Source organism: Bemisia tabaci, chromosome 2 (assembly GCF_918797505.1).
Source record: "Bemisia tabaci chromosome 2, PGI_BMITA_v3".
NCBI classification, from domain to species: domain Eukaryota; kingdom Metazoa; phylum Arthropoda; class Insecta; order Hemiptera; family Aleyrodidae; genus Bemisia; species Bemisia tabaci.
Genome location: NC_092794.1, coordinates 40,137,350 through 40,164,274, shown reverse-complemented (window position 1 = coordinate 40,164,274; position 26,925 = coordinate 40,137,350). Strand labels below are relative to the sequence as shown.

At 38.7% G+C, this 26,925-nt stretch overlaps 1 protein-coding gene across 1 annotated transcript in view; it reads right to left on the bottom strand.

Annotated features, from left to right (window-relative positions):
* LOC109037293 (dynein beta chain, ciliary) overlaps positions 1-26,925 on the bottom strand; it is a 684,333-nt gene that overhangs the window by 567,456 nt on the left and 89,952 nt on the right. Inside the window, exons 9-11 of the mRNA XM_072296415.1 lie at positions 14,801-15,034; positions 14,358-14,536; positions 7,025-7,160 (exon numbers count right to left, since the gene is read on the bottom strand). Of these exons, the coding sequence (XP_072152516.1) occupies positions 7,025-7,160; positions 14,358-14,536; positions 14,801-15,034 (549 nt within the window). The remainder of the gene's footprint in view (positions 1-7,024; positions 7,161-14,357; positions 14,537-14,800; positions 15,035-26,925) is intronic.

Genomic DNA, 26,925 nt, shown 5'->3' with positions numbered 1-26,925 from the left:
CTACCGGAGCTGTTTTTAAATCTTCACCTTGAACGCATTTGATGACAAAAATCGCGCAATCTTTGAAATGTTCATACAACATAGCTGGCTCGCAGAGTTTCTCACCTTTCCAGTAGTCTCTCATAAAATCGGTGTAGTTCAGGTAGGCGTGATGATAATCCATACTCGGGAAATCGTAGATCGTATCAACTTGAGGAAACCGACGCTCACAGATTTGAATGCTGACCGAGCGCACATTTACACTGTCGAAAAGAGAGGAATCCTTCAGGTGATTGTCCCGTCGATCCGTTTGAAATACCAAAACCACGAATATGGGCTTGTGCCTGCTGGTTGTTCTTACGCTCCATTTGAACGTCTTGGTCGGAAAAATCCCCGGGATGTCGTGCGATTCCCAATTCATGTAACCGAAACTCATCTTGTCGTTCTTCTTCATCTTGAGCAAGATTTGTTTTTCCAGTTTCAATGTGAATTTGACGACGGGAATCTCCCAATAGATTTCGATTATTTTAAATTTGATGGTGTAACCGTCCGCGGTCGCCGCATCGGTGATATAACATGCGTTCTTATCCGTACCACTGCGCACTAGGATCAACTCTTGCGAGCATCTGACTAGAACGTCTTTGAAAAGTAGTGCGAATCCGCTGAGTGTAGACAACAGTACGATAGCGGAGAAATTTTGATTCGCCGTTGTGTAATCCCATTCGGTCCATGAATGAGCGATGTCACAAAACCCGGCAGATGCGAGTCCCGCGGTTTCCGCTCTAGTGTATGTGAGATAATTTTTCACGGTCGATGTCACTCCGACAGACTGCATGCTATCGACTTCCGTCCCGTTCACTTTATACTGCATACGGTCGAACATGTACTGGATATAATTGTTAGCCAACTTGAATGGAGGTTTTGTAGCATCTGCGGCGGCTCCAGGATTTTTCTCGAGTTTCACTTCTACACACATGAAGATCCTCGAATCTTGAGGCACGGTGATCAGGCCGTGGGTATCGGGGTGAACCGGATCGAATCATTGTTTCCACGCCGTTCGTCGACCGGACCGAAATGGATGTATTCGTATTCGATGATCTCTTGTCGCCAAGCTTCCATCTTGTTCTTATTTCGGATTTTTCACAACGAATCCGAGTTGTGTGAGAGCCCTCTTGGAATATTCGGTGAAAGTTTTCCTCTGCTGCTGATGCTGCTGTTGTTGTTGTTGTTGACAACTAGTCCGTGGATTGTCAATACTTTTATATGCAAGAGAATTTAGGAACGTTTCGTTGTCATCGTTCTGGATCCTTCGTTTACCCATAACTTAGCGGTCTCACGTGCAGTCGCACTGTCACTTCTTCACCATCGAAATTGATCGCTCTTCCTTGTTGGTCTACTATATTAACTAACGAGCAAACGTTGAATCTTATCACCCAAGACGGGGTAGTAATGAATCGTCAACGGTTGCTGTACCATTTTGAATCCTGGTTCGATATCGGGAGCAAACGCATAAATATGATGTCCGCGCACCCCTTTCACGTATCCACCGTCGGCGATGCTGCATTTGATGCATATCATGTTTACGGGCGAGATGTTGACGCAATAGTCAGCTTCGTGCCATTCGTCCGGTGCCAAGAGACGGATTACGTTTCATTTAGCCACAGCTCATTTAGCCACATGGCAAAATGCAACAAAAAATGTTGCATCTTGCCACAGATTTTAGGTGCTATGTGGCTAAACGAAAGAAGAAAAGTTAGTGTGGCAAACGTGGCAAAGTGCAACAAATTATGTTGCAGTTAGGCACATGGCCAAAGGATAACACCAGGTATCTGCATTGCAGCGTTACCGAACCTAATCGAAACGAACTTGACCTAACCTAACCTAACCTAACCTAACCTAACCTAACCGAACCTAACCTAACCTAACCTAACCTACCTAACCTAACCTAACCTAACCTCACCTAACCTTACCTAACCTAACATAACCTAACATAACCTAACCTAACCTAACCTTACCTAACTTAACATAACCTAACTTAACCTTACCTAACCTTACCTTACCTAATGACCTAATCTAAGGAAAAAGACGTACATGCATGTGGTCAATAATTCCTCCGGATACTTTCCTATTAGTAGATTTTCGTGTATTTCAGCGTAAAGTAGAATCAGTATTGCATTGGTCACTAGTGGAGGATGGTAAAATTATTAAAATAAAAATTGTTTTCAATATAAATGGTTGTTTATACTTTTAATCTATTCCAGATCTTCAATTAAATCACTTGCACTGCAGTAAAATAAGAATGGAAGGATAAATAACAGTTTTTTTCGCTGAATTTGGTAGGCCATTCCAAAGACTGTGGCTAACTGCAACAATTTTTGTTGCATTTAGCCACACTAATTTTTCGTGTTTCATTTAGCCACACAGCACTCAGAGTTTGTGGCAATCTGCAACAAAAATTGTTGCAGTTAGCCACGTGGCTAAATGAGCCGTGGCTAAATGCACAGATACCGGCGAGCGATGCTGCATTTGATGCATATCATGTTTACGGGCGAGATGTTGACGCAATAGTCAGCTTCGTGAAATTCGGCCGGTGCCAAGAGACGCTTTCCGAATCCGAGCACCTTACGTAAAGTGCCGGGTCTGCGGAAATCGATCCAGTACTTGGATTTGATGCTTACTTTAAGCGTAGCGTTGTTCGCTTTGAGTTTGATAGCTTCCGCTCCGCCAAGTTCTCCCTGCAAGTATTCTTGTATACCCTCGATCTTGTAGGCTCCGATCGGGAACGAAATTGCCGAGTAATTCTCTTCAGGGCTCTCGGAGTAGAAAAGCAGTCTGTTCGTTATGTCGATGTTTGGGATGGAATAATAAGTTACAAAACCCGTCAGACCGATCTCACAAGGTCCGAACAACTCGAAAGGTCTAGGCAGTGCAAACTCGAGAACGTTGCTCCTCCCCGTCAACATGAACGTGTGACATCTTTTCTGTGTGTCCATATTCGGGTTTTGAATACTATATATTCCTGGTTTGTACGAGCCATTCTAAACATCGTTTCCCGCAGACGCTCGAGTTGAAATTTTGTTCGCTATCATAATTGTATCCTATTGTTGTCGTCGACGTTAAGCTACCAAGTGAGCGTAAAATGTATCGCGTAATTTCAACGGGTGGTGGTGGATCACCGAAGCTGTCGTAGTACAATGCGTTACCGCTCTTTGAAATCCGGTACGCTGTCCAATGTGTACCGGGTACATCGCTTCGGTCGAGATTGATGATACCACACTCGGGACGTTTGGGTTTCTTGCTCGCCAATTCATCGATCATGAACACACCACGGAAATGCGGGATTCGTAATTGTTCCGTCGCAGCGATCCTCAACTCAACATCCGTCATCGCTCGGCGCGGTAGCTCACGGATCAGTTTAAATTCTTTCGGTAAGGTCTGAAGTAAAGTCCGTGACCTTTACGGTACGGTCGCAAGCACAGTCCTTCACCGAGGTGTACATTCTTCTTCAAAGATCTGTCGATGACCGTCTTGAACAAATGAACAAATTATAGAAATTTTGCCAAGTCGAAATTTCGCCTTTGAATTTGAGCAAATTAAGCTTTGGAAGCCAAATGCTGTAGTAGAGGACCGTGAGCCAAATTGTCCCGAGCCACCAACTGACGAGTGAGGCAATGAGTGATTTGAAATGACTGATCCTACTTCCCTTTGATGAAGAGCTTCGCGGAGGTATCTCGTTGCTCGCGCGACAACTTCGTCGAAAGAATCTTGAATCAATTCTCCTTGTTTGAATTCTTGTGAATCCAACTCCTCGAGCTGATCTTGAATGGCGTCAAATGATTCGAATCTTTTTTGTAAAGATACCAAATTTTGCTGTAAGAGATCTGGGCCCCGATTTTCTACATCATCTCGCCAATTATCAAGTTTTTTGGTGAAGGTTGTGATTGATGCCTGCACCTTACCCCGTTGCCATCGTAGGGTTTTCACATTTTTGGCCATGATTAGGTATGTTAACAAGCAAATCTAAAATCCAAGTTTACATTTTAGAAAATCATGGTTAGGTGTGTTAAAAAGCAATTCTGAAATCCAAGTTTAAATTTTAGAAAAGCACGATTCGGTACGATAAATATCAATCTAAAATCCAAGTTTAGATTTTAGAAAAACCACCTTGATTTTGCAATTAAAGTAAAATTACGCCGTTACTCATCCAAAGTTGCTGGTCTATTGATCCGGCCCGAGGGATCAAATGAAGAATTCGTCTCCGAATTCTCGATGGTTACCGAGGGACCGACTTAGTAAAAATCTAAGTAGATTTCTCAACAGCACGAGTGTCAACACGAAGATCGTGTCGAACTGCCACTCGTACCGTATAAGAGAGTAAAATTCAGGGGAGACAGCCCAGAAGTCAACATGACAAGTCGTATTACGAAGCCTCCTGTGCTGAGGTCCTCCCAGGTGAGACGTACTTGATAAAATGATAGTGAACCAATCGATATGCAGGTGAAGTTGAAGTTTATTTTGAAGAATACAAGTTGTCTCAAGAGATATACGTCACGGGAAAGTTTTCCGCATTTGACGGAGTCGCAAGAGCGTGAGGTTGATTCAGAGCGAAGAGCTGACGAGGACTCACGCGGCTCTCTCAACTAATTTTACTCCAAGGGATGCACCGCATCTCGGGCCGCGCATGCGCAGTGGAGTCCTCAAAACAAGCGGGGGTGGTGAAGAGAGAGAGAGAGAGAGAAAGAGCAACGTTGGATGAGGTAGTGAGAGCGAGAAGAAATACAGAGCGGAGGGTTGAAGATTAGGGAGAGATAGACACATACATACGCGAGAGAGGAGCGAGAAGGATAGCGACATGTGATTCATGCAAGGGGAAGCGTGCAGAAGGCTATTCATTTCAGTTGAAAGAGAAAGAGAAAGGCCCATTCATTCCTTTTAGAAAGAGTGCGACGAGAAAAAGAGGGGGCAACGACACAACATTCGATGACTTATGCTAACAAGAAAAATATTACTAAAATGACTTAAAATTGAAGTTAAATACCCAACAACTGGTTTATTTTACCATTGAAAGTAAACCCATAAGTAATTAAAATTGCACTTTCCCTTTCACTCTATTGCCCGTTTAAAATCAATCTGTCCATGGGGACTCTAAGTGACCGGAATTGGCAGATGGAGAATCATAATGATGAAAGTTATCAAAAAGTTTCATTGCAGCAGGCCGGTTATTGATAGTTTGAGGCAGCCTGATAAGACGTCAAAATGCGATATTTTGCATGATTAATTTATATTTTTGTTCGTCTGACGTTCTTGGATAAAAATATCTTATGTCTTGGATGAATGAGGGTTTGCTCGTTCTTGGTGCAACGGAACTAAATTATGTATCAAGAAAAGCCCATCTTTTTTATTTCTGAACCGGATAAACCTTTTGACTTGCTTCATGCAGCTAAAGGCTCCTAGTTTTCCAATGATATCCTCGACATTCTTTTTAGTATACATTCTCGTGACAAAACAAGGTATGAGATAAGTGTTTTAGCGTCGCTTTTCGGTAACTTCACAATTTATTTCGAGTGATTAAAAATATTGCGGACCTATGATAATGGTGACAATGCAACACCACGAGACTTCGAAATCTGGCAGCAGAGTGCTGCAAACAGTCGATTCTAAGTGAGACAGCGTGTTTCATCCAGAGTCGATATTTTCAATGGATTTAAATGAAGTAATAACAGTGTTGCTGAGTTGTTGGAATCCCCACTAGATTCACCAAGAAGCCCGCCACAAATTTTTTTAACGTTGAATTTTCTGTCACAATCTATAAATGAATCAGCTATTACAGAAAGGGCACAATCGACATTTTTTTCGAAATTGAGTTTTTTGCGGTTTTCGCATTAGTGTATATAGACACATCCTTTAGTGCAGACAGGGCACTATATTCGCATTTTTTATGTGTTTTTGGGGTTAAGTTCCTCACGTAGAGCAGAAAAAGTACTGTTGCAGCAATATAGTGCCGTTTCTGCAGAACATGTCCACTGGGTGCGCACGCATAGGCAGTGGCAACTCGTCGTTTGTTTTGTTTTGATACGATTGACAGGTTAGTTTTGCGTTTCGAAACGACAGTGATCACGCTACACACTTCACTCACGCTGAAAATGAAAGGAGTGAGAATTGAACCTTGAGTGTAGGAAGTGAGAGGAGCCCTTAACAGGTTGGATGGGGAAGTAGGTAATTGACCTGAAATTTTGAATCCAAAGATTACTACGCTATTGAACTTCAATAAGAAGGATACATTTTTTTTTTTTTTTTTTTTTTTTTTTAATTTCTTGACTTGAAATAAGCCAGAAATATTTTTAAAATGTACATAGTTGTGGGCGAACCACATGGCGAAAGTTCGGAATCGCATACCATCAATTGCAACATTGCCAATTTTACGTCGTCTTCTTTTTTTTGGTTCTTAAGTATTCTCTATTGAAATTTTGTGTAAATTTTCTTCACACCTTTCAGATTGTTTTCTGAAAATTTCATGAGAAAATCTCTATTAGTTCTCTTTAAAAGAATAAAAAAAAGAGAGCAGAAATTTTGAAACGTTGCAATGGAGATATACAATTTCCAACTTTCGCTATAGACAAGCATCATTGCCATACATTTGAGATGAAAAACAAGGGCTGAAAAAATTTTCTGGCTTCATCCTATCACTCTTTATGGCTCCTTCCCCCATGTATTACAGAAAAGGCATTATTGCTCTCTCATCAAATGTCATTATTTACAACCCAGAAAGAGTATCATCTAAAAATGTTTTATGGAAATTGTTAGTCTACTTGGGGGACAAAAGAAAACCACAAAAATTTTTTTTCCAAAAGCTTATAGTTTAATCAAATCAGTTTTTTGCATTTTCTGAACAATTAACATTTCTGCAATAGTGCCCTTTCTGTAATATGTGATTCAAATACAATCCCCTAAAAATATTCTCTTGCACAAATAGGCACTGAAAATACGTAGCAAACTTACTAAACTAGAGGATTACATTTCCAATAATTAAACTCGGGAAGAATACCTGGCTCAAAGTGATGTAACAACGATCAGTAAGTGGAGTAGTGACAAGTCGAGGGGTGTTTCCAAGATATTCGTAGTCATAGCGAAATTCAGCATCACATATATTTGCAAAACAGTCTGCCTGTGCCTTGTCCCACCTAATCAGGAGCAAAGTCCGTTTTTTTACCCAAAGAGGAAAAATATATAGAATATAGATTATAATCGATGTATTACATAATCAATTCACTTTTTGCGAATTTAATGATGATTTACGAATGAATATACCTACGCCTCACCATGGAACGAGTCAATGGGAAAGGTTGGACATAGCACGCCGCGCATCGAACGTTCCGTAATTATCAGGGTTTTCTCCACCAAATGTTCGCCGAACTCACGAACCTTATGTAATTTTCGTCGTAGATTTCATTTTTGATAGTATTTTTACATTTAGACCAACAAAAAACCATATTTATACGTATTTTGTGAGAACTATTACTGTCATTAAATATTAGCTAAATGTTCACTTTCATCAACAAATGTGTCTCATCACTTTCGGTGATTAGGTACGATAATAACAGAGCCATCTCTCTTATTGGTGAAAAACAGCAATTTGTGCAGTTTTAATTTAGACCTCTAGAATTTATCAGTTAATTTTAACCTCTAGAATTTGAAAACATATAGGGAGTGGGGGGGGGGGGCAAAGGGACCTTTCGTCGGGAATGGATAATGGTCTCCTTTCGTTGGATAAGTATCTATACTATAAGCTCCGAGACCTCCTAATTTTGCGAAACTGGTGACGCTTAGTTCCAGCGTTCTACCGGGCCGATTTTCATGATTTTTGCGGCTATCGACGGGCAATTGCCTCTAGATAAGCCAACTCTTTTCAGATTTTCAAAATATGGCCCAGGTTTTTTTATATTACGTGGTAAAGTTGCGAATTCTCCCATTTAAACAATGTAAATTTATACTTTTTGTCATAGTTCGTTTGAGCGTTCTACCGGGCCGATTTCCATTATTTTTGCGTAAATTGACAGGTAATAGGCCCTAGATGAGCCCGCTGCAATCAGATTTTGGAAAAAGGACCCAGGTTTTTTTAAAATCACGTTATAAAAGTGAGTGAGTTTACAGAATGCTCCGGTACTGCTACCGCTATGCGCGGGAGGATGCGCAATGGTCGAGGAGGTTGCGCAGTAGCTGGGTAGCCTGCGCATCAGCTCTACACTTATCCACACAAGATTCGCACGGCCGTTCTCACGTGGAGCCGTGGCCGAGTCGTCTAGGACATCGATTACGTCCACTTTGAACTCGGTGTGGGTTCGATCCCTGACCCCCGATATCTTAACTATAACCTGACTATCATAGTTCATTGTTTTACTACAATATTTCATCAAGCAGTCATTCCAAAACGAGTCCTTTTAATTTTAAGGTAATTTTAAGTAAAGTTTAAAATTAAAGTATGCCCCATATCGTAAATTTTTAGGAAAAAAATAAAACTAACACTGACAGGAGGGTAAAAATAGGGCCGCGAAGCGGCCTATTGATGGCGCGGAGCGCCTTCAGGGGGTTGGGCCGCGTAGCGGCCAGGGGGCGTAGCCCCCTAGTAAGTTATACACCTAAATCGAGCTGTTAACATTAGTAATGTTGATTTTTCATTAATCTTTCCCGGAAATTTTTTGTCATTATCAAAGTTAATCAGTGTCAGCATGCTGCCCGATCGTAATTAGAGATAAACAAGCAGTGAACTCCAACACAATGTGTTGATAAGGCGCGTCATTCACTCACACATATCAACCCCTTTAGTTTTCATTTATAGAGATTTCAAAATAGGCAAGTAGCACAACAAGAGAATTCATACGATCCAACTCTTCAACGACGCACTTTGACGAGACCTTGTATTGTGAATGTAGAAAGCCATTCGAACGAGTTTAAGTTTTTTGATCTGCCTTCAGCAATATCTTATCAGATTCTTAAAGAAAAGTGCTACGGAATAATTTAAGCGAAGAAAGGAAAAATTCTGTCGAACTCCTGAAAGATACAGTCGATTTAAGGGTCTTTTTGGGGCTAAAATATCCAAATCACCGGTACCTACCTATTATAGATCCCGATATATTATTGAAAAGAAATTGACTCGATATAAATGCAATGGGCCTGTTGCATGCAAGAGATACAGCCATGCGAATAGACTTATTAGAGGTTAAATGACACGAAAATTACGATGGTCACATTAAAAAAGTCTGAAATACACTCCTAACTGTGCAATTTGCGTTGTTAAGAACGCGTTTTTTCAAATTTCCCGCGTCTGGGGGCAGTTTTCTTACGAAACAATTAACGGCAACTCGCGGCTATTTCCGGTCAACTAAAACTGACAACATAACCTAAAAATCGGAGCTCGTGATACCGTGAAAGAAAATGTAGAAGGATTGCGTTGGATATTTAAAAGTTGATCGATTTGGTTACCGCATAAAGCGTATATGGACCACTATAAGAGATCACGTTGGGTTTGTAAACAAACTGAAGGAAAAAATAACAACAACAACAACGACTCGGCATCTTCCGGAAATCTTCGAGCCCGCCGTTTGCTAGTTTCCGGTGATTAGAAAACTGCCCCCAGACGCGGGAAATTTGAAAAAGCGCGTTCCTAACAACGCAAATTGCGCAGTAAGGAGTGTATTTCAGACTTTTTTAATGTGACCATCGTAATTTTCGTATCATTTAACCTCTAAAAAGTCTATTCGCGCGGCTGTATCTCTTGCATGCAACAGGCCCATTGCATTAAATATGTCTTGATTTTGTTATTTTAAACGTATTTCCATGCAAAGAAGTTCAACCATGTCCATGCTTAATTCATTCATGAATTGAAAGTAAGCAATCTACATCCCGAAAATCTACCGATTTGCCGTAAAAAATTGCAGAAACTTGATATACCAGGTCGATGCCTTCACTCGTTGAATTTACCAACCAATTTCGTGGGTGCAAATATATAAAAATCAATATGCGATAGTCATTTTGGGTGCATTTATTTTTCATGAAACAATAATAATTTCAATCCCAAAAACCCATCAATTTTCCGTATAAAATCGAAAAAATCGAGATGTGTCGACTCCCTGACGTGAAAATTAGATTCTACGTGTAAAAATACTTACACATGGATATGCTGAACAGAAACCATGTGTGGACACAGTTAGGATACATAGCCCCAGAATACTTTTAAAGCGCCTTTACTTTCCAGAATCTTGACGGAATTTTTTTTTGGCTTAAACGACTCAAGAGACACTGTAGTTAAAAAATATTTAGAATTTTCGATTTTGACACAAAAAAAAAAAATGTTCGTTCAGGCACACCCTGTATTGTATGGAGTATTGCGCTGGTATTCAATCCTTGCCTTCAGATCAAAATTCTTACAAGGAAGCCCCTTGCAAGAGGCGAGTTTTTTGTAATTTCTCCCAATTTTTTCTCTGTTATATAGTTGAATTGCTTGCCAAATTCTGAGATCAATTATATTTAATTGTAATTTATACATTTCTTTTTTCCCCTTCATTTTATTTTTTGTATGGAGAAGTTTCGTTGATTTCTTCGGATTTCGAATACTGTAACTTCTCTTCTATTCGGCCGATTTTTATGAATGAGACCTCTTTCAATTCGTCTTTGAACGGAGAGTAAGGAAAAAATTGCTAAGTACTCGTGAAACAATTTTTTCGAAAATTTGATGTATCACAGCGTGACGGTGAAATGGGTAATCGAGTGAAAGTAATTAGGTCTGACTGTGGCGAGGGCCGCGAGGGTCGCCTTTTGTTCTTCAGCTGGGAAGCGACGCGGCGAACCGAGCCAGGACCGGGACACTACCTGGGTTTTGTGCCTGCCTGTGCACTGTTTTGGCCTGGTAGGGGAGTGAATTTCTGTATGGGCCACGGTTAGCACATGGGCAAATGAGTCTCGAGGCTCATCACAGATTGCACTTACCACTATCCTGCTGGCCCTGGCTATCAGAGCAAGGAGTACCAAATTTTGAAAAGGATAACAGGGGTATGGAGATCTGTCAAAGCAACGTTTTAAACAAAACGAAGAAGTGAAATTCTCATTCAACGAGTGCCGACCTGATCAGCCATCCTCGAATCAGTTCGCTTGCTTCTGCTTATATATGCATATTTTAAATCAGCGCGTCGCATTCTAAGGTTTTTTTAAGAAAAACCAAGTAACGTAGACTCTTGGTATTCATTACACATAAACTAGGGAGCCCCAGAATGAGAAACAACTTTAAATCATAATTATTGACGGATAAATAAACTTTTTACACGCTTTGGAAAATCTCAGAAGTTCGCGGTAGTCACTTTTCGGTAAGGAACTAAGGGACTCGGTTATTGTATCGAGTGGGGGGTCGAAACGATCGCAAAGGCGGTATACTACGTATACGCGCCAAAAATTCGTATGAATCCCGCGCGCACACTTAAGTCGCGGATGAGAGTCGCGCGTGGCTGCAGTGTATAACCGATAAGGTGATTTCACAGCCATAGTAGCAGATGATGGCAGCTAAGTTTAGTATAATGTGTTATTCTAAAGGGTCCTGCAAATGTCCCTTAATGGTGAAAAGGTTTATGTTTTTAATGTAAGTTCGCCTTAAACTCTTTATGATATTTTTGTGATAGGTGCCTCTAAACGGACATTATGAGCTAAAAAATTAAGAAGAAAAAAAAGAATTATCTTCTACAGGCTCAGTAAAATATGAATCAAATGTTAGAATCGCTATTTGTACACACTAGGTCATCTGATCATAACAGCTAGCAGAAAAGACGACGCTGCTACGGATTCTCGAGAGGTAGGGGTTGCGCACAATTGCGGCATTTAGAAATAGTGACGTCACACACAAAACGGCAGTTGGTTGGAACACTGTACGTGGTGAATTATTATTCTCAGGAGTCCTGCAAATGTTCCTGTACAAAAAACACCTTGAAATATATTGGTAATACTAACTATATCACTACTTTAATTATTATTTTTATTTTGGTATTTTTGAGGTGAATGCCATCAAACACATTTAGAAGGGGAAGAGGGGTCTTAAAAACGTGGAAAATATTCTCCAAGCTCCATAAAATAGCAATCAACCGTTGAAATTGCAGATAAGGCCGTCTAACCGTAAGCAGCGATGACGTACTTGTGCGGGAAGGTAAGCGCGCGACTGCGAAATTCAACAGATAAAGTGGCATCATAGTCAAAGCGGCAGATAGTGGCAGCTGATTTTTGAAAATGATCATTCTCAAGGGTCCTACGAATGTCCCCATACAAAGGATAGCTTGGCACTCCTTGGCACAACTATTTATATCCTTTTTTTACGATTTTTGAGATGGGTACGTATGAATGAGCGTTATGACCTTAAAAAATAATATAAATGATACGCTTAGTGGTGGAAAATGTTCTCCAGACTCTGTACATTAGCATTAAATGATTGAAATTTACATTGGAGGTTGTTGTGATAAATAGGATATGCGGTAGGGAGAATCATAGATAACTTAGCTGAAATTGAAAATCGGGTGATACCCATGTTTGGGGGGCCGTGGCATGGCCAAAGGAAATGATTTGCCCCAAAATAGTACCAGGTCCTCTAATTATAACCCTGAAGGATCACTTTTAAGCTGCGAGACATGGGATTGGCCGAAATCGCCTATGTCGGACCTCTACCATTGACTCGTTTTAAAGTGCGCCTTTTCAATAAGTATTTTCTTCCGACCCAGTTGGGATAGGGCTTGCCAAACTTACGGAGCTGTCACTGCAAATTTTACCGCGTTTGACCCTCTTGTAAAGCTTCCCAAGAAGCAAAATGAAAATATTCCGTGAAAAAAAAATTAGAAAATAAAGAAAAAGTGGCTAGCATTGTGGAAAGTAGACAGAAAATTTAAAGTGAGTGTCACTATTTACCAAAGAAAAAAGGTCTATTTCCTTTCTACAAAATGGATCTATTTTCCATCTAAAAAAATTGATAGGGTTATTTCCTTCAGAAAAAATATCCAAAAACCTGATGGAAAATAGAGAAAAATTGGATTTTTTCTTTATCTATTTCTTCAATTTTTTTTTAAATTCAGAAAACAGGTAGAAAAAACACAGAATGTAGACAGTAAAATTGTCTGTTTTCCTTGTATTAAGTGTCCGGAACATAGACGGAAAATAGAAGTTTTCCAATGATTTTCTTACGTCTATTTTCTTTTCATTTTCCTTCTATTTTATTTTTCTGTCTAGAAAATAGACAATTTCTAAATTAGTGCTATACAGAAAATGGAACCCCATGCTACTTGGGTAGTAAAAGGTCTAGTTCTGATAGCCACTTTTACAGGTAAGAGATTTTTTCATATTCCTACCCATGTTTAATGCTTTGATGAAAAATTTTACTGCTAAGCAGAGGTTCAACAGGTAAAAAACGAGAATTCATAGGTATCTGCAGTTCGTTGGTGTCAATAATGCTAAGAGACTTCTACGGCGTGAAAGGCACGCAAAGAAAAAATCACTTGAAAAATGACGCGAAAAAAATACGCCAAAGTCGTAAAATTTTTTGGGTAAGCTTTAGGTATACGTTGAAATTTGAGATAGCGCATCATATGAAGTCACTTAAGATTCCCTATAAAGGGGAAGTCTATACTTCACAACCGACGTCCAGGGCGAACAAAGTCAGGTTTGTGCAGTGACAATTCTTGAAGTTGAAAACACTTTTTCTTCCATTAAATGTATGTAGAATGATCGAATTTTAATGACACAGCTTGCTGTTGAGTACAGCGGCCGGCTCCCTGATTTTGCTTACCTCTCCTTGGTTCAATTGGAAAGCTGCTCTGTTGGCTGGGGGGACTCCGGATTTGCTTTGCGGCATCATTGCAGAAATTCCCATGGAAGATCAGAGAAGCGGATTTCTCGGCTGATCACAGGAGGGGGGAGCGGCGTCAGGAGAGCGAAGGAGGAAAGAGGGGGCTGGAGCTGGGAGCGCGGTGGGAGCAAGGTCGTCGGAGACCACTGGATTTTTATTTTCTATTATTTTCTCTCTTTTTTGGTTTTTTTTCGCTGGATCCAAAGTACGAGCGTGTTTTTTTTTCTTAATATGCTTCGTCTTTTCGATTGCTGTTGAATAATAAAAACTGTGTAGTTGCACCCGCGCTAGTTATGTTTCTATCCGCTCTCCCTTACACCTTAAAACTTGCCTCGCATAAAATCGATATTTTTAATGAGTTTAAGTTATAAGGGGTGAAGGGTTAGTTGGTAAATAGTGTTCCTTGCCAACTTTCAAGAATTGCTATTGGATTTGCTCTGAGTCTGAGTCCCACCTCATATGTCTAAGGTTAAAAAGGTGAAGATAACTTGTAAAATTTCTGGTTTGATACCTGTGCCGTAGCTGTGATTGCCACTGAAATGCAGTACTCGATTCAACCCGGGAGTTTATCAGCTTGCAGATTACATCTCTAGCATGGACGTCAATGGTACAAATTGTCATTATTTTCTGCCGATCACCTCCTGATAGATCGCCCAATAGTAATGAGATTAAAATGTTCAGTTGGGTTATCTATCGATACAGAGGAAAAGAAGAGAGGATGTAAATATCTAAAAAATTATAAATCTAGAGACAAATCTAAAAGAATCTAGTAGAAATCTAGATTTTCTTAAAAAATCGCTAAGGTTCATGATGAAGCAGTTTTCGCCGTGTGATTGGAAATACAAAATTAAAGTATGAGAGCAGAGGCAAAAAAATGAGACCAAGGAGTACTCAGAAAATGAGATACCAACTAGTGGTCATGCATGTTAATCTTACAACATGTAAATAGCAAACCTGTTTTTTGTTATAATCTTTCAAGGCATTTTCATATCCTTCTTCCAGTCGTGCAAATGCTAAGTCTACTTCTGTTGTCCACCAGATTTGCGTGCCACACAGTGCACTTTGAGCTGGATAGTCAAAAATCCACTGTTCTCTCGGCTTTTCGTCATAAGTCAGGACTGCTTCTGAAATATAGTGCCTCCCAGTTTTTCGCATTACATCAGTCATATTGTTCAACCACTTTTCGACCTTCAAAATTAGAATTTTGTATACATACATTTAAAATTTACCTTACGACTTTCATTCGCATTTAACTTCTACTCTCTAGCAATTCTCAATATCAAAATAATTTAACGTTAAAATTGAACAAACATTCAGAGTCAGTAAGAGGGTGTATTCGAATCTGATTTCATAATTCTGAGATCGCAATTTTTTTCGCAGAGACAACCGCTTTGCACAGCATTTTGAACATTCACTGTGACCACATTTTTACGCTGAATCCTAATCAGTTCATAGTTTTTCGATTTTATTCTCAGTAGAGAAAATGAGCTGATATTAACTGATTTTAACTGATATCGACTGTCACCAACTGATACCAGTTGGAAGTCGACGGATATCTGATGAGTTGCAGTTGGTACTAGGAGAGGTTGAACTAATACCAACTGATACCAGTTGAAAGTCTACAGATATTTGATGAGTGTCAGTTGATACCAGTAAAGGTTGAACTGATACCAGATGATACTCAATAGATATATGTTGAGCCTCAAAAGGAAACAGTTGAAATTTGCTACTTATCACTTGAGGCTCAATTAATATCGGTTCAGAATAAACTGACATCTGTTGAACATCATTTGATCCAAACAAAAATTCAATAGACATCAATTACAAGTTTAAACTTATTCCGATGAGACTACGTATGCATTTTAACAGGACGATCTGGTTGGCATGTTTGACAAGGCCTACTAGGCCACTTCATCATGGCATCTAGACTTCAGGGCCACTACGTCAATAGAGATATTTAAATTATTTTAATCTCTATTCCATTCAATTTTTTTTTCTACAGTAGGTAAATGCATGATTTTATGGTTTTATAATCTCGAATAATGCTGATAATTTGTAATTCTACGGCCGTCCAAAGATTACGTCACTTGCTAAAGAAAGAAGGAGTTTAAGGATGGTGCAATACAAAGGTGGGTATCCAGCGCTGCTTGCTATTACACAAAAATCGGCCCTTCACACCAGTTTCATGGGTTTATCGGCACGGGAGTATGGATTTTATACCAAAAATTCTGTGCGATGCCTACTTAAATTTGTTGAGATTTTGATTAAGAGAATCCCTCATTTAAAAGGGGCTTTAATGTGTAACTTTTGAGCGGCTCCCATCGTAACTGATTTCATATTACTAGATACCATATTAGGTTGATACCATTCCTAGTAAAAATTTTTTTCTCCCACAAGAAAGAGAGACATTTTAACACTTTGTTTTACTGAAGAAGCCGTAGGTACTGATTCAAAAGATGTAATATGTATCCCATGGTTGACGTCCCTTAGAACGCTTTCATGTTAAAAAAAAAAAAACGTAAATTCATATACATTTCAGTCTTTTTTACGTAAAAATGTCCTTTGGGCGTTAACCATGGGATCAATTGTACATCTTTTTTTTATCAATTTTTTTCTCACGCCTGGTAAAATTAAGTTAAAAAAATATTGGAAATTACAAAAACATTTACTAACGTAAAAAATACATAAAAAATAACATAAATCACACAGAAAAAAAATTAATCTTGGGATATAAAGTTTCACATGAATTTCACTTCAAATTCATATCAAAAAATAAGAAGAAAAAAGATGTGATTTCGTGAGACTAAACATTTTTCATATAAATTTTACATGCAAATGAATTTTTTACAGGCCACAACTTGAGACTTTTTTTTTTAACATAATGTTTATCATTACGCAAAAAGAACGTGGGAAAAACACATAAAAATTATCCCGCTCATTTTTTTGTTCGTTGAAAATTCGTATAAATATATAATAATTTCTTCAACGCTCTCCGATCGAAAACATTTTTTTTACATAATTTACACTTAAAAGTTACATGAAAAGAATGCGACAAAATCACGTTAAAATTACCTCGATCAATTTTTTTCAGATTGTATTCAAAAATTTTGAATAAAAATATCTTAACCCCCCTGCAATGAAGTTTTAATTGTTTGTTTTCAAATTGTTTTAATGTTTATTTTCAATTTTTTATAAGTTGATTATTGATTTTTCATCATTTCATCTTTTTTTTACATCTTTAATTACAAGTAGGTAGCTGCTTCAGCCCGCAAGGCGGTGGCTTCGCCCCCTGGATCCCCAGTCACTCGCTCCGCGAGTGAATGTTGGCTCGCGAAGCAAACCAAATTTTGCTACTACGAGTAATTAGAGGACTTCATGGAGTCAAAATGATTTATTCAAAAACAAATAATAAGAAAATAATAATGAACCACCTACTTCTAGAAAAAGAAACGTCCATGAAAAATAAAGAACACTCCTGGAAAGGAAAGCAAAACACTTCGTGAAGATTTAACGATGCGAAAGGGTGAACATTAATTACCGATTCTCTTGGAAGAACACATGAGCTGTAAATAAGTTAATTATTAATAAATTCTGTGCTGCCGTAAAAAAGAAAATTATCTTCTGAAAAATACACATCAATATTCAGTAATTTTCATGTAAAAAAAAAACTAAAGACAAAATCAAGAAAGCAAAACTCTAGACGCACTAATAAGAAACCTGGACAAACCGAGAACTAATTATGAGCAATGGGACGGAGGAAATGTGTAGCAGGTGTTCCAAGTCAGACGGCATAAGGAAGGGAGTGATACTGCCATAGGACCCATGCCAAAGTAGAAGGGTGACACGTGTTCACGGCAGGTAGGGATGGGTTTACGTGGAGAGAGAAACAGAAAATCAGAGGGTGGGAGGTCCCCCAACCATATGACTCGTCCAGCGGCAAAGACGCAATTATTTCGTTTTACGCAATTATATCAAATCGAGGTAAATTTTGCAACATCGGCCGCGGAAATAAAAAAACCAAGGTGTTCGGGCAGATCTACTGCCTAGTAGTTGTTTCCGAGATCGAATTAGCACAAACTGTCCAGCAGCAAAAACGCAAATATGTCGTTATCAAAGCGAGGTAAATTTTGCAACAGCGGTCGCGCAAATCGAAAATCCGAGGATAGCTGGCACATTTACAGCCTAAGAGCTTTCGTTCAAAACAAATCCGAGGAAAATCGGTCCAGTAGTTTCCAAGATCGAATTAGCACAAACTGTTCAGCGGCAAAAAAAGCCTTAGGATGTATCAAATCGAGGCAAATTTTGCAACATCGGTCGTGCAAATCGAAAAATCAAGGGATGCTGGCACATCTACAGCCTGGAAGCTTTCATTTAAAACAAATCCGAGGAAAATCGGTCCAGTAGTTTCCAAGATCGAATTAGCACAAACTGTCCAAACTGAAGGAGGACAAAAAAAGCCTTAGGATATTAAATATATAGATTTTTGGTTTTGCATTTGGTTTGCCTTAGTCTTATTGTTAAGGAAACATAACTTGTGAAACTTCACTTAAATTTTAAGAGATTAAAAAATAAAATGAAAAAATTAAGTGTAAATTTCAAATTCGACACAAAATCCGGACAGTGTCAAAATCCGTGCTGTTCACGAGAATGCAAACTGTGGTGTAAATCCTGCGTCCTTTTGATAGTTTGGCACAACTTTGGTGTCCTTTTATTGACGTAATTTACCTGAATTACATTTATTTGTGCTTCTAGGTGAGATAGATACACGGACTGATAACCTCACTTCTGAATAAAGACATCACTTGAACTTTTTTAGAGAAACTAATTAAAAAGTGTATCGGGCTCTGGCAGAAGACGTGCGATGTAATAATTGAAGTTTGTAAAAATATTAGTTAGCATCTACAGAGAATTGAATTCTTATTTAAATTAAATCTACTCACAACTAGTTAGTAAAAGGTTGGTCAAGAACCAGAACGGGGAATTTCGTTCCCGAAACACGAGCTGGACTGGCTGAACTGAACGGAATCGACCAACGGCATTGAACCACCACCGGCTTTTTTCTAAATTCAAACAATTATAGCTAAAATTTTGAAAATTATTTGACGATGCTGAATTATCCGAGCATTGAAACCCTATTAAATGTGGTAGAAATGAAATCCTTATATCCTCAAGCATGATCCTATGTAAGTTTCATTAGAATCTGCGGCCGTGTAAGCAAGAAATTTGTTGAAAAAGGTGGTCATGTCGGGTGTGTTTCGAAAATTAAAAACTAAAATTTTGAAAGTTATTTGCAGATGCTGAATTATCCGAGCATTAAAACCCTATTAAATGTGGTAGAAATGAAATCCTCATACAATCTTCAAGCATGATCCTTTGAAGGTTTCATTAGAATCTGCGGCCGGGTAAGCAAGAAATCTGTTGCGAAAGGTGATCGTGTCGGGTGTGTTTCTAAATTTCAAACTTTCCCGCTACTAAACGGCCCATGTTACAAAAAATATTTGTCGTTTTGGGTCTTTAAGTGCTTATAACTTTTTGAAAACTCAATGGATCTTGATGAAATTCTCCCACTTTGTAGGCCCAATTTAGGTGCGTCAGTAGACACCAAGATCGTTGGAATCGGTGCCGTCGTTTGGGCTGTAGTCGACTTTAAACCGAATCAATTTTCAGAATGAGAGTGTTAAGTGTGTCTATGGTTGGCTGCCACCTTTTTCGTTTGGACGCCTTCCACTGTCGCCGAGTTTAGACTTTGTCCGGAGGTGGCTACCGCCACCCATGATACCCTGTATTTTTCTTTAAAGGCGCATTTTTACACTAATGATGAACGTAACATCTCTTAACTTTGCCGTTCTGTTCATTTTCACAAATATTTTGTGCTGATATTTACTTTTAGGTTGCATTTTAGACAGAAACTTACATCTACCATCACCTCCCTAGACTGAAAAAAAAGTGGAAGTGGGATTGACCATAATGGTATAGTAAAAAAAAAATATGGTGATAAAAAGCCAAATAATGGTCGATTAAAGCATCTAGATGAAAGTGAGAATCATACTCGATATAAAAATTACCATACCCGGATTGTAAATATCAGTTAGGTGTGTCTGTCCATCGTTTAGGTATTTCTCACCATCAGCTGGGTATTTTTTACCATACGATGAGTTAAAAGTATGGAATAACATGGTAACACTTGCGTTTGATATCTGTAGGCATCTGTATGCGACTGGTCATGGTGTTGGTAGGTTAAATTTACCATACTGGTATAGTCAGCGTGGTGAGAGCTCCCGCTTGACTGCGCTGCGGTCTGTGGTCCGCCATTTTTCGTTTGTCTGTTTGTCAGTTATAAATTTATCACGTTGAGGGTCGGAGTCCGTGGCTGTGTTTTATTGATCCATATTAATCCATGTGAATCCACGCGTAATTTGCCCAAATTTGTGTTCGAATTGTCCCTAAAGCTACCGTCTTCTCTTCGAATCTATCTATATTGATATGCCACATACATTTTCTGAGATTTTTTCGTTATTCGTATCGACCAATTTCTGGAGGTTAGGAGTTGCTACAATGAATCTGGCTTGCAAAGTGAAGGAATCCTGAAAATTTGAAAACCTTCGCAAAGTTGTTCTGCAATCCAGTGAATATCGGTTCTGTGTAAAGTCATTTCGAAAACATAAAAGTGCGGAAGTAATTTGAAAATAATCGACTAGAAGTGATTTTTGAATACTTCGTTCGTAGGTACCTATATCTATATTCTTGTTAAAATTTTCGAAGCTCAACATACTCAGATGAAGAGACAAATGTGCGTGGGATTGATGTTTAACTGTAACTTTAAGCAAAATTTGGCAGCTTCTGCCCCACCGCGAACCGTGCGATTGGATTTTCATGTAGTGTCTTTTTGTGGGTATATTTTGAACTATCTATTTATTATATGCAATTAAATTTTCCGTGGATCTGATTTAGTCTGTAAATGATACCTGAACGCGAATAACAAGTATGGTTTTGGTATCATTTACTTGAAATCAGTGAAGCAATTATCTGCTATTTCTCGTTGAAACTGCCTTTAACTGCCATTGATTGTGTATGTAACGGAATTTCTAAAAGTAAGATGTAAGTAAAATATCCACGACTTTCATCAAAAGCATTTAATAATATAAGATGAGTGGATTTTAGAATCTACAAGGTTTGTCGCAGCATCTGGATGCTTGAAATTACCATACTAGTCAGTCGGGAACGCCACACTGGCACTGTGTCGCATAGTGTCAGCCGTATCGTGTTATTTACCATACCGGTATATTGGTAACTATGCTGCAGCTTCACTGTGTAAAAAATCAAGTAGACAGTATGGTAAATAACACCCAAACTCTGGTAAATCCCACCGATTATTTTTTTCAGTGTAGTGGAAGTGAACCTCATGCGGCGGGAGGTCTGCAGGTGGTTAACCATCCGCGACGGGGACTAACCTCCTGCAACCTCCTGCTAACCTCAAGCAACCTCCCGTCGCATGGGGTGAACACCCTGTTCCAGGAAAAAACCGAGTAACCTCCCGCGAACCTCCTGCGAACCTCATGCAGACCTCTCGCAAGCCTTAGTTAGCTGCATGGGGTTGCAGGCCCTTGCTTGAGGTGATTAAGGCTTGCGAGAGGTCTGCATGAGGTTCGCAGGAGATTCGCGGGAGGTTGCTCGTATTTTTTCCTGGAACAGGGTGTCCACCCCATGCGACGGGAGGTTGCTTGAGGTTAGCAGGAGGTTGCAGGAGGTAAGTCCCCGCCGCGGATGGTTAACCACCTGCAGACCTCCCGCCGCATGAGGTTCACTTCCACTAGGGCTAAGATATTTACTTCGGCAAGTTTTTCACAGCTATTGTATTGAATTTAAGGTAAAATTCATAGACCGTTGTGACTATTTGCTTTCCTGATTCATGCTATTACCTTTAAATCCAATAAATTCATAAACTGCGAGAGTTACAGCCTATCTTAGGTACAAATTTCTATGGCTGTAACATCCGCATCAAAACCTTCTAACGTTCGCAACGCCATAAAAGTGGCAATAACTCAACAAAATCATATGAAGCTTATGTGAGATGAATATTTTATTGAAAAGTAGACTCAATGAGACGTTACCAGGACTAACCATAATTTAGATGAAGTAAATAGTTTCTACAAAAATTGAAGTCAAAGTAATGTCCACAAAAAGGAAAGGTATTTTTAGTAACGTCAGCAACGGCCTTCTTTGACCTGTATCTTGCATTGTACACAATCTTTTTCAACAAAACATTGTGGCAACATAGAGAGCAAGGTACATTACGCAGTTTTGGAAAAACTTTGAATTTTGTGGGCTGAGCAGTCCAACTTATGGACAGTTTAAGGCACAGAATGTACCGTCCGCGACTAAAATAATTCCCCTCAAGTACTAATTAGGCTCCGCGGCGTTGCTGAACTTTGGTGATCGTCCAGGAGACAGAGCCACTACTCAATCCACGCATGTGATCAGATTGGACGTATTTTCGCCATTTCAGGGCCCCCACTTGAATCATTTTGTCAGAAAGTGATGATTTTTTATTGAATTTGAATCCAGAATTCTTTGAAAATTTTTTTTTTGAAAACAAATAATTAAAACTTTATTGCGGGAGCGTTAAAAAACTTTAATTTAAAACGTATTTGAATTTAATCTGAAAAAGATTGATCGAGGTAATTTTAATGTATTTTCGTCGCATTCTTTTCATGTAATTTTTAAGTGTAAATTATGTAAAATAATATTTTCGAGTAGTGAGCGTTGAAGAAATTAATATGTATTAATATGAATTTTCAGTAAACGAAAAAATGAGCGAGATAATTTTTATGTGTTTTTTCCACGTTCTTTTTGCGTAATGATGAACTTTATGTTAAAAAAAAAAAAAAAAAAGTCTCAAGTTGTCACCGGTAAAAAATTCATTTACATGTAAATTTCATATGAAAAATGTTCTGTCTCGCGAAATCACATCTTTTTTCTTCTTAAATTTTTTGATATGAATTTGAAGTAAAATTCATGTAAAAACTTGATATACCAAGATTCCTTTCTTCCGTGTGATTTACGTTATTTTTAATGTGTTTTTTTACGTTAGTAAATGTTTTTGTGATTTCCAATATTTTTTTACGTAATTTTACCAGGCGTGAGAAAAAAATTGATAAAAAAAGATTTACAATTGATCTCATGGCTAACGCCCTGAGGACATTTTTACGTAAAAAAAAACGGAAATGTATATGAATAACAGAATATAATAATAAGAATTTACGTTTTGTTTTTTTTTTTTTTCACGTGAAAGAATTCTAAGGGACGTCAACCATGGGATAAATAATCCATATTTTGAATGAATACTTACGGCTTTTTCAGTAAAAAAAAGGGTTAAAATGTCTCTTTTTTTTGGAGAAAAAAATTCTTACTAGGAATGGTGTCAACCTAATATGGTAAAAAATTAAACACTAAGAAGTGGCCCGAGACTGTATGTAACAAGGTGGAGAAATGGTGCTAGGTCCACACCATTTCGCGGGGAATCAAAGCCAAGAAATACCAAAAATTAAAATTAGAGTCAAAAATAAATTTTTAGAACTCTAATGCACACCAGTACGAGACTGAGGGGCGAGAGTGTTCAGCTCAGGCAGTTTGCAATGGAATATTAAGTTGGAGTCACGCCGAGAGATCTATACCGGTTTGAGCCTTACTTATTAGATCTCATCAGCAGACCACACTCGGCAGTGAACCCAACTTAACATGCCGCAAAATCCAAGACGGCATGAAAACGCCGTCATGGATATGACCCGATGCATGACACAAAAGTGTGATCCTCGCGCCATCTACCGTCGCTGCTGAACAACTCTCATAACAAAACAAGGAAAACCCGAGAAAATGATTATCGGACTGGTTGGAGATGCGAACGCATCTAGACGCAACCGCCCGCTCTCGAACAAGAGAAACACATACCCCGAATTATGCGTACAAATGAAAAAATTAAACACTAAGAAGTGGCCCGAAACTGTATGTAACAAGGTGGAGAAATGGTGCTGGGTCCACACCATTTCGCGGGGAATCAAAGCCAAGAAAGTCCAAAAATTAAAATTAGAGGCAAAAATAAATTTTCAGAATTCTAATGCGCACCAGAACGAGACTGAGGGGGGAGAGTGTTCAGCTCAGGCAGTTTCCAATGGAATATTAAGTTGAAGTCACGCCGAGAGATCTATACCGGTTTGGGCCTTATTAAACATCAGCAGATCACACTCGGCAGTGAATTTATTTTTGACTCTAATTTTAATTTTTGGTATTTCTTGGCTTTGATTCCCCGCGAAATGGTGTGGACCCAGCACCATTTCTCCACCTTGTTACCTAATATGGTATCTAGTAATATGAAATCAGTTACGATGGGAGCCGCTCAAAAGTTACACATTAAAGCCCCTTTTAAATGAGGGATTCTCTTAATCAAAATCTCAACAAATTTAAGTAGGCATCGCACAGAATTTTTGGTATAAAATCCATACTCCCGTGCCGATAAACCCATGAAACTGGTGTGAAGGGCCGATTTTTGTGTAATAGCAAGCAGCGCTGGATACCCACCTTTGTATTGCACCGTCCTTAAACTCCTCCTTTCTTTAGCAAGTGACGTAATCTTTGGACGGCCGTAGAATTACAAATTATCAGCATTATTCGAGATTATAAAACCATAAAATCATGCATTTACCCACTGTAGAAAAAAAAATTGAATGGAAAAGAGATTAAAATAATTTAAATATCTCTATTGACGTAGTGGCCCTGAAGTCTAGATGCCATGATGAAGTGGCCTAGTAGGCCTTGTCAAACATGCCAACCAGATCGTCCTGTTAAAATGCATACGTAGTCTTATTGGAATAAGTTTAAACTTGTAATTGATGTCTATTGAATTTTTGTTTGGATTAAAATGATGTTCAACAGATGTCAGTTTATTCTGAACCGATATTAATTGACCCTCAAATGATAAGTAGCAAATTTCAACTGTTACCTTTTGCACGGAAAAAAAAGATATCCTGAATTTAAGTAAACACGTCTACTTGGATTTTTTACTTATTTTAAAACGGGGTTGACTCGGAAAAAACCAACGGTTTTCTTAATGTAAGACAAGATGATTCGCTTGAAACAAGCAAATCGTGTTTTCTTAAGTAAAATAAACGTTGTTTTAAAATAAGCAAACTTTTGCTTGAATGAAGAAACCAGTTTTTTCAAAACTAGTAAACGGCGTGAACGCCTTCCGAGTCCGGCCGTTGCCTCTTTTTAAGTCAACAGCTTGCTTGATAAAGTAAAACGCGTTGCGTCAAAAGAAGATACCAGTTTTTTTTAAAATTAGGAAACGGGGCTAACTCCTTTCGAGGTAACCGGATGCAATTAGCAATACGCCCGTTGATTTTTTTTCAATTCCACAGCTTGCTTGGTACAGTGAAACACGTTGCGTTGAAAGAAAAAACCGGTTTCCTCAAAATTAGTAAACGGGGCGAACGCCCTCAGCGGGGGAAGATGCAATAAGCCAGACGCTGTTGCCTTATTTTAACCCAACAGCTCGCTTGGTAAAAGAAAACACGTTGTGTTGAAAGAAGAAACCTGTTTCCTTGAAATTAGTAAACACTTTCAGTGGAGCATGATACAATTAGCTAGTCGCTGTTGCCTTTTAATAACCCAACAGTTTGTTTGATGAAAGAAAACACGCTACGTCAAAAGTAGAAACCAGTTACCTTAAAAGTAGTAAACGGAGTGAGTCCCTTCCGCGGGGAACGGATGCGGCATGGGACATGTGCGGTTGCCTAAACTTTCAATACAACATTTTGTTTCGAAGAAGAAACCAGTTCCCTTAAAATTAGTATACCGGATGGTGACGCCTCCTATGAGAATGATGCATGCAATTGCTGCCAGATGCCGTTAGCATCTGCTTACACCAACACCATTTATGACGGAATAAAAGGAGACGGAAGTTAAAAAATCAAGATGCCCATGATATTTGTCTACAAAATAATTGTTGTTTAGGGAGAAATTCATTCAATGTGTCCTTTGAGAAATCACTCATATGCTCGGCGTCGAAAAAAAATTAAATAAATAAAGAAGTAAAGAAGGAGAAGAAGAGGAAAATATTTGCGTTGTTTTAAATAGATCGGCATTCTACGTTTGAAGTGTTATTTTTCACTTTTAAATGAAGGGGACCTCATAAAGAGGACTTAAATACTTAAGTAGATTGAAACCGGGAGTTTTTTGCATTGCAGCAGTTCAGTTTCATCCGACAATGTATTTCTTCACACTAAACAATCGCATTTTTTTTTTATTTTCTTCCTTACTTTTCATGTCCTGATGAATGAAAGATCCCTTGCAGATAGAATTAAAAATTGTCAAATAAAAGGCATGCTTATGCCAAGGGCCGAGGAAGAAATTACAAAATGTGGAGAGAATCATACTTTTCAGCATGTCACCCACCAAGTTGATAGATGAAGATAATCGAAAAACTCTGCTGCTACGTAGTGTATACACTGTTCAATATCGATTTTCCGGGTCCCTTTTATTTATGGACGCGACGATGGAGTGGATCGAAAAAAAAATAAAGTTTTTTCTGTATTTTCGAAAGGAATTTGCGAGTGCAAAATTGTTGATATTTAAAACTTTGATTCATTGGTGTCCGGGGAAATTTTGGGTCGAAGGGCCAGTTGGGACCGATCTCCCCCCCCCCCCTTTCGCAGTCTTGCACGGATACTCATAAGAGCTCAACAGTTTTTACCGTAATTGAAGTATTTGAACCTTTTCACCTTGTTTCCCTGCAAAATAGGGTTGATCCAGCACTTCTTTACCACCTTCCTATCAACTTTAGAGAGTGTGACGAAAAGGAAGTGCAGCTATACAATAAAATATTAGAACGTCACGCGTGTGATTATGTAAACCGAGTAAAATATAAGAGTAATCGAAAATTGAACTTTTTTTATGAATAAATTGTGACTGTCCACGGAAAAAGATGCCTTAATCGAAAAAATCTCAAACCTTAATTTTCAAATCTTATTTTTTAAAGTACCTAAGGAATTAGAACTATTATAATGTTTCTTTTGTAGTGCTCA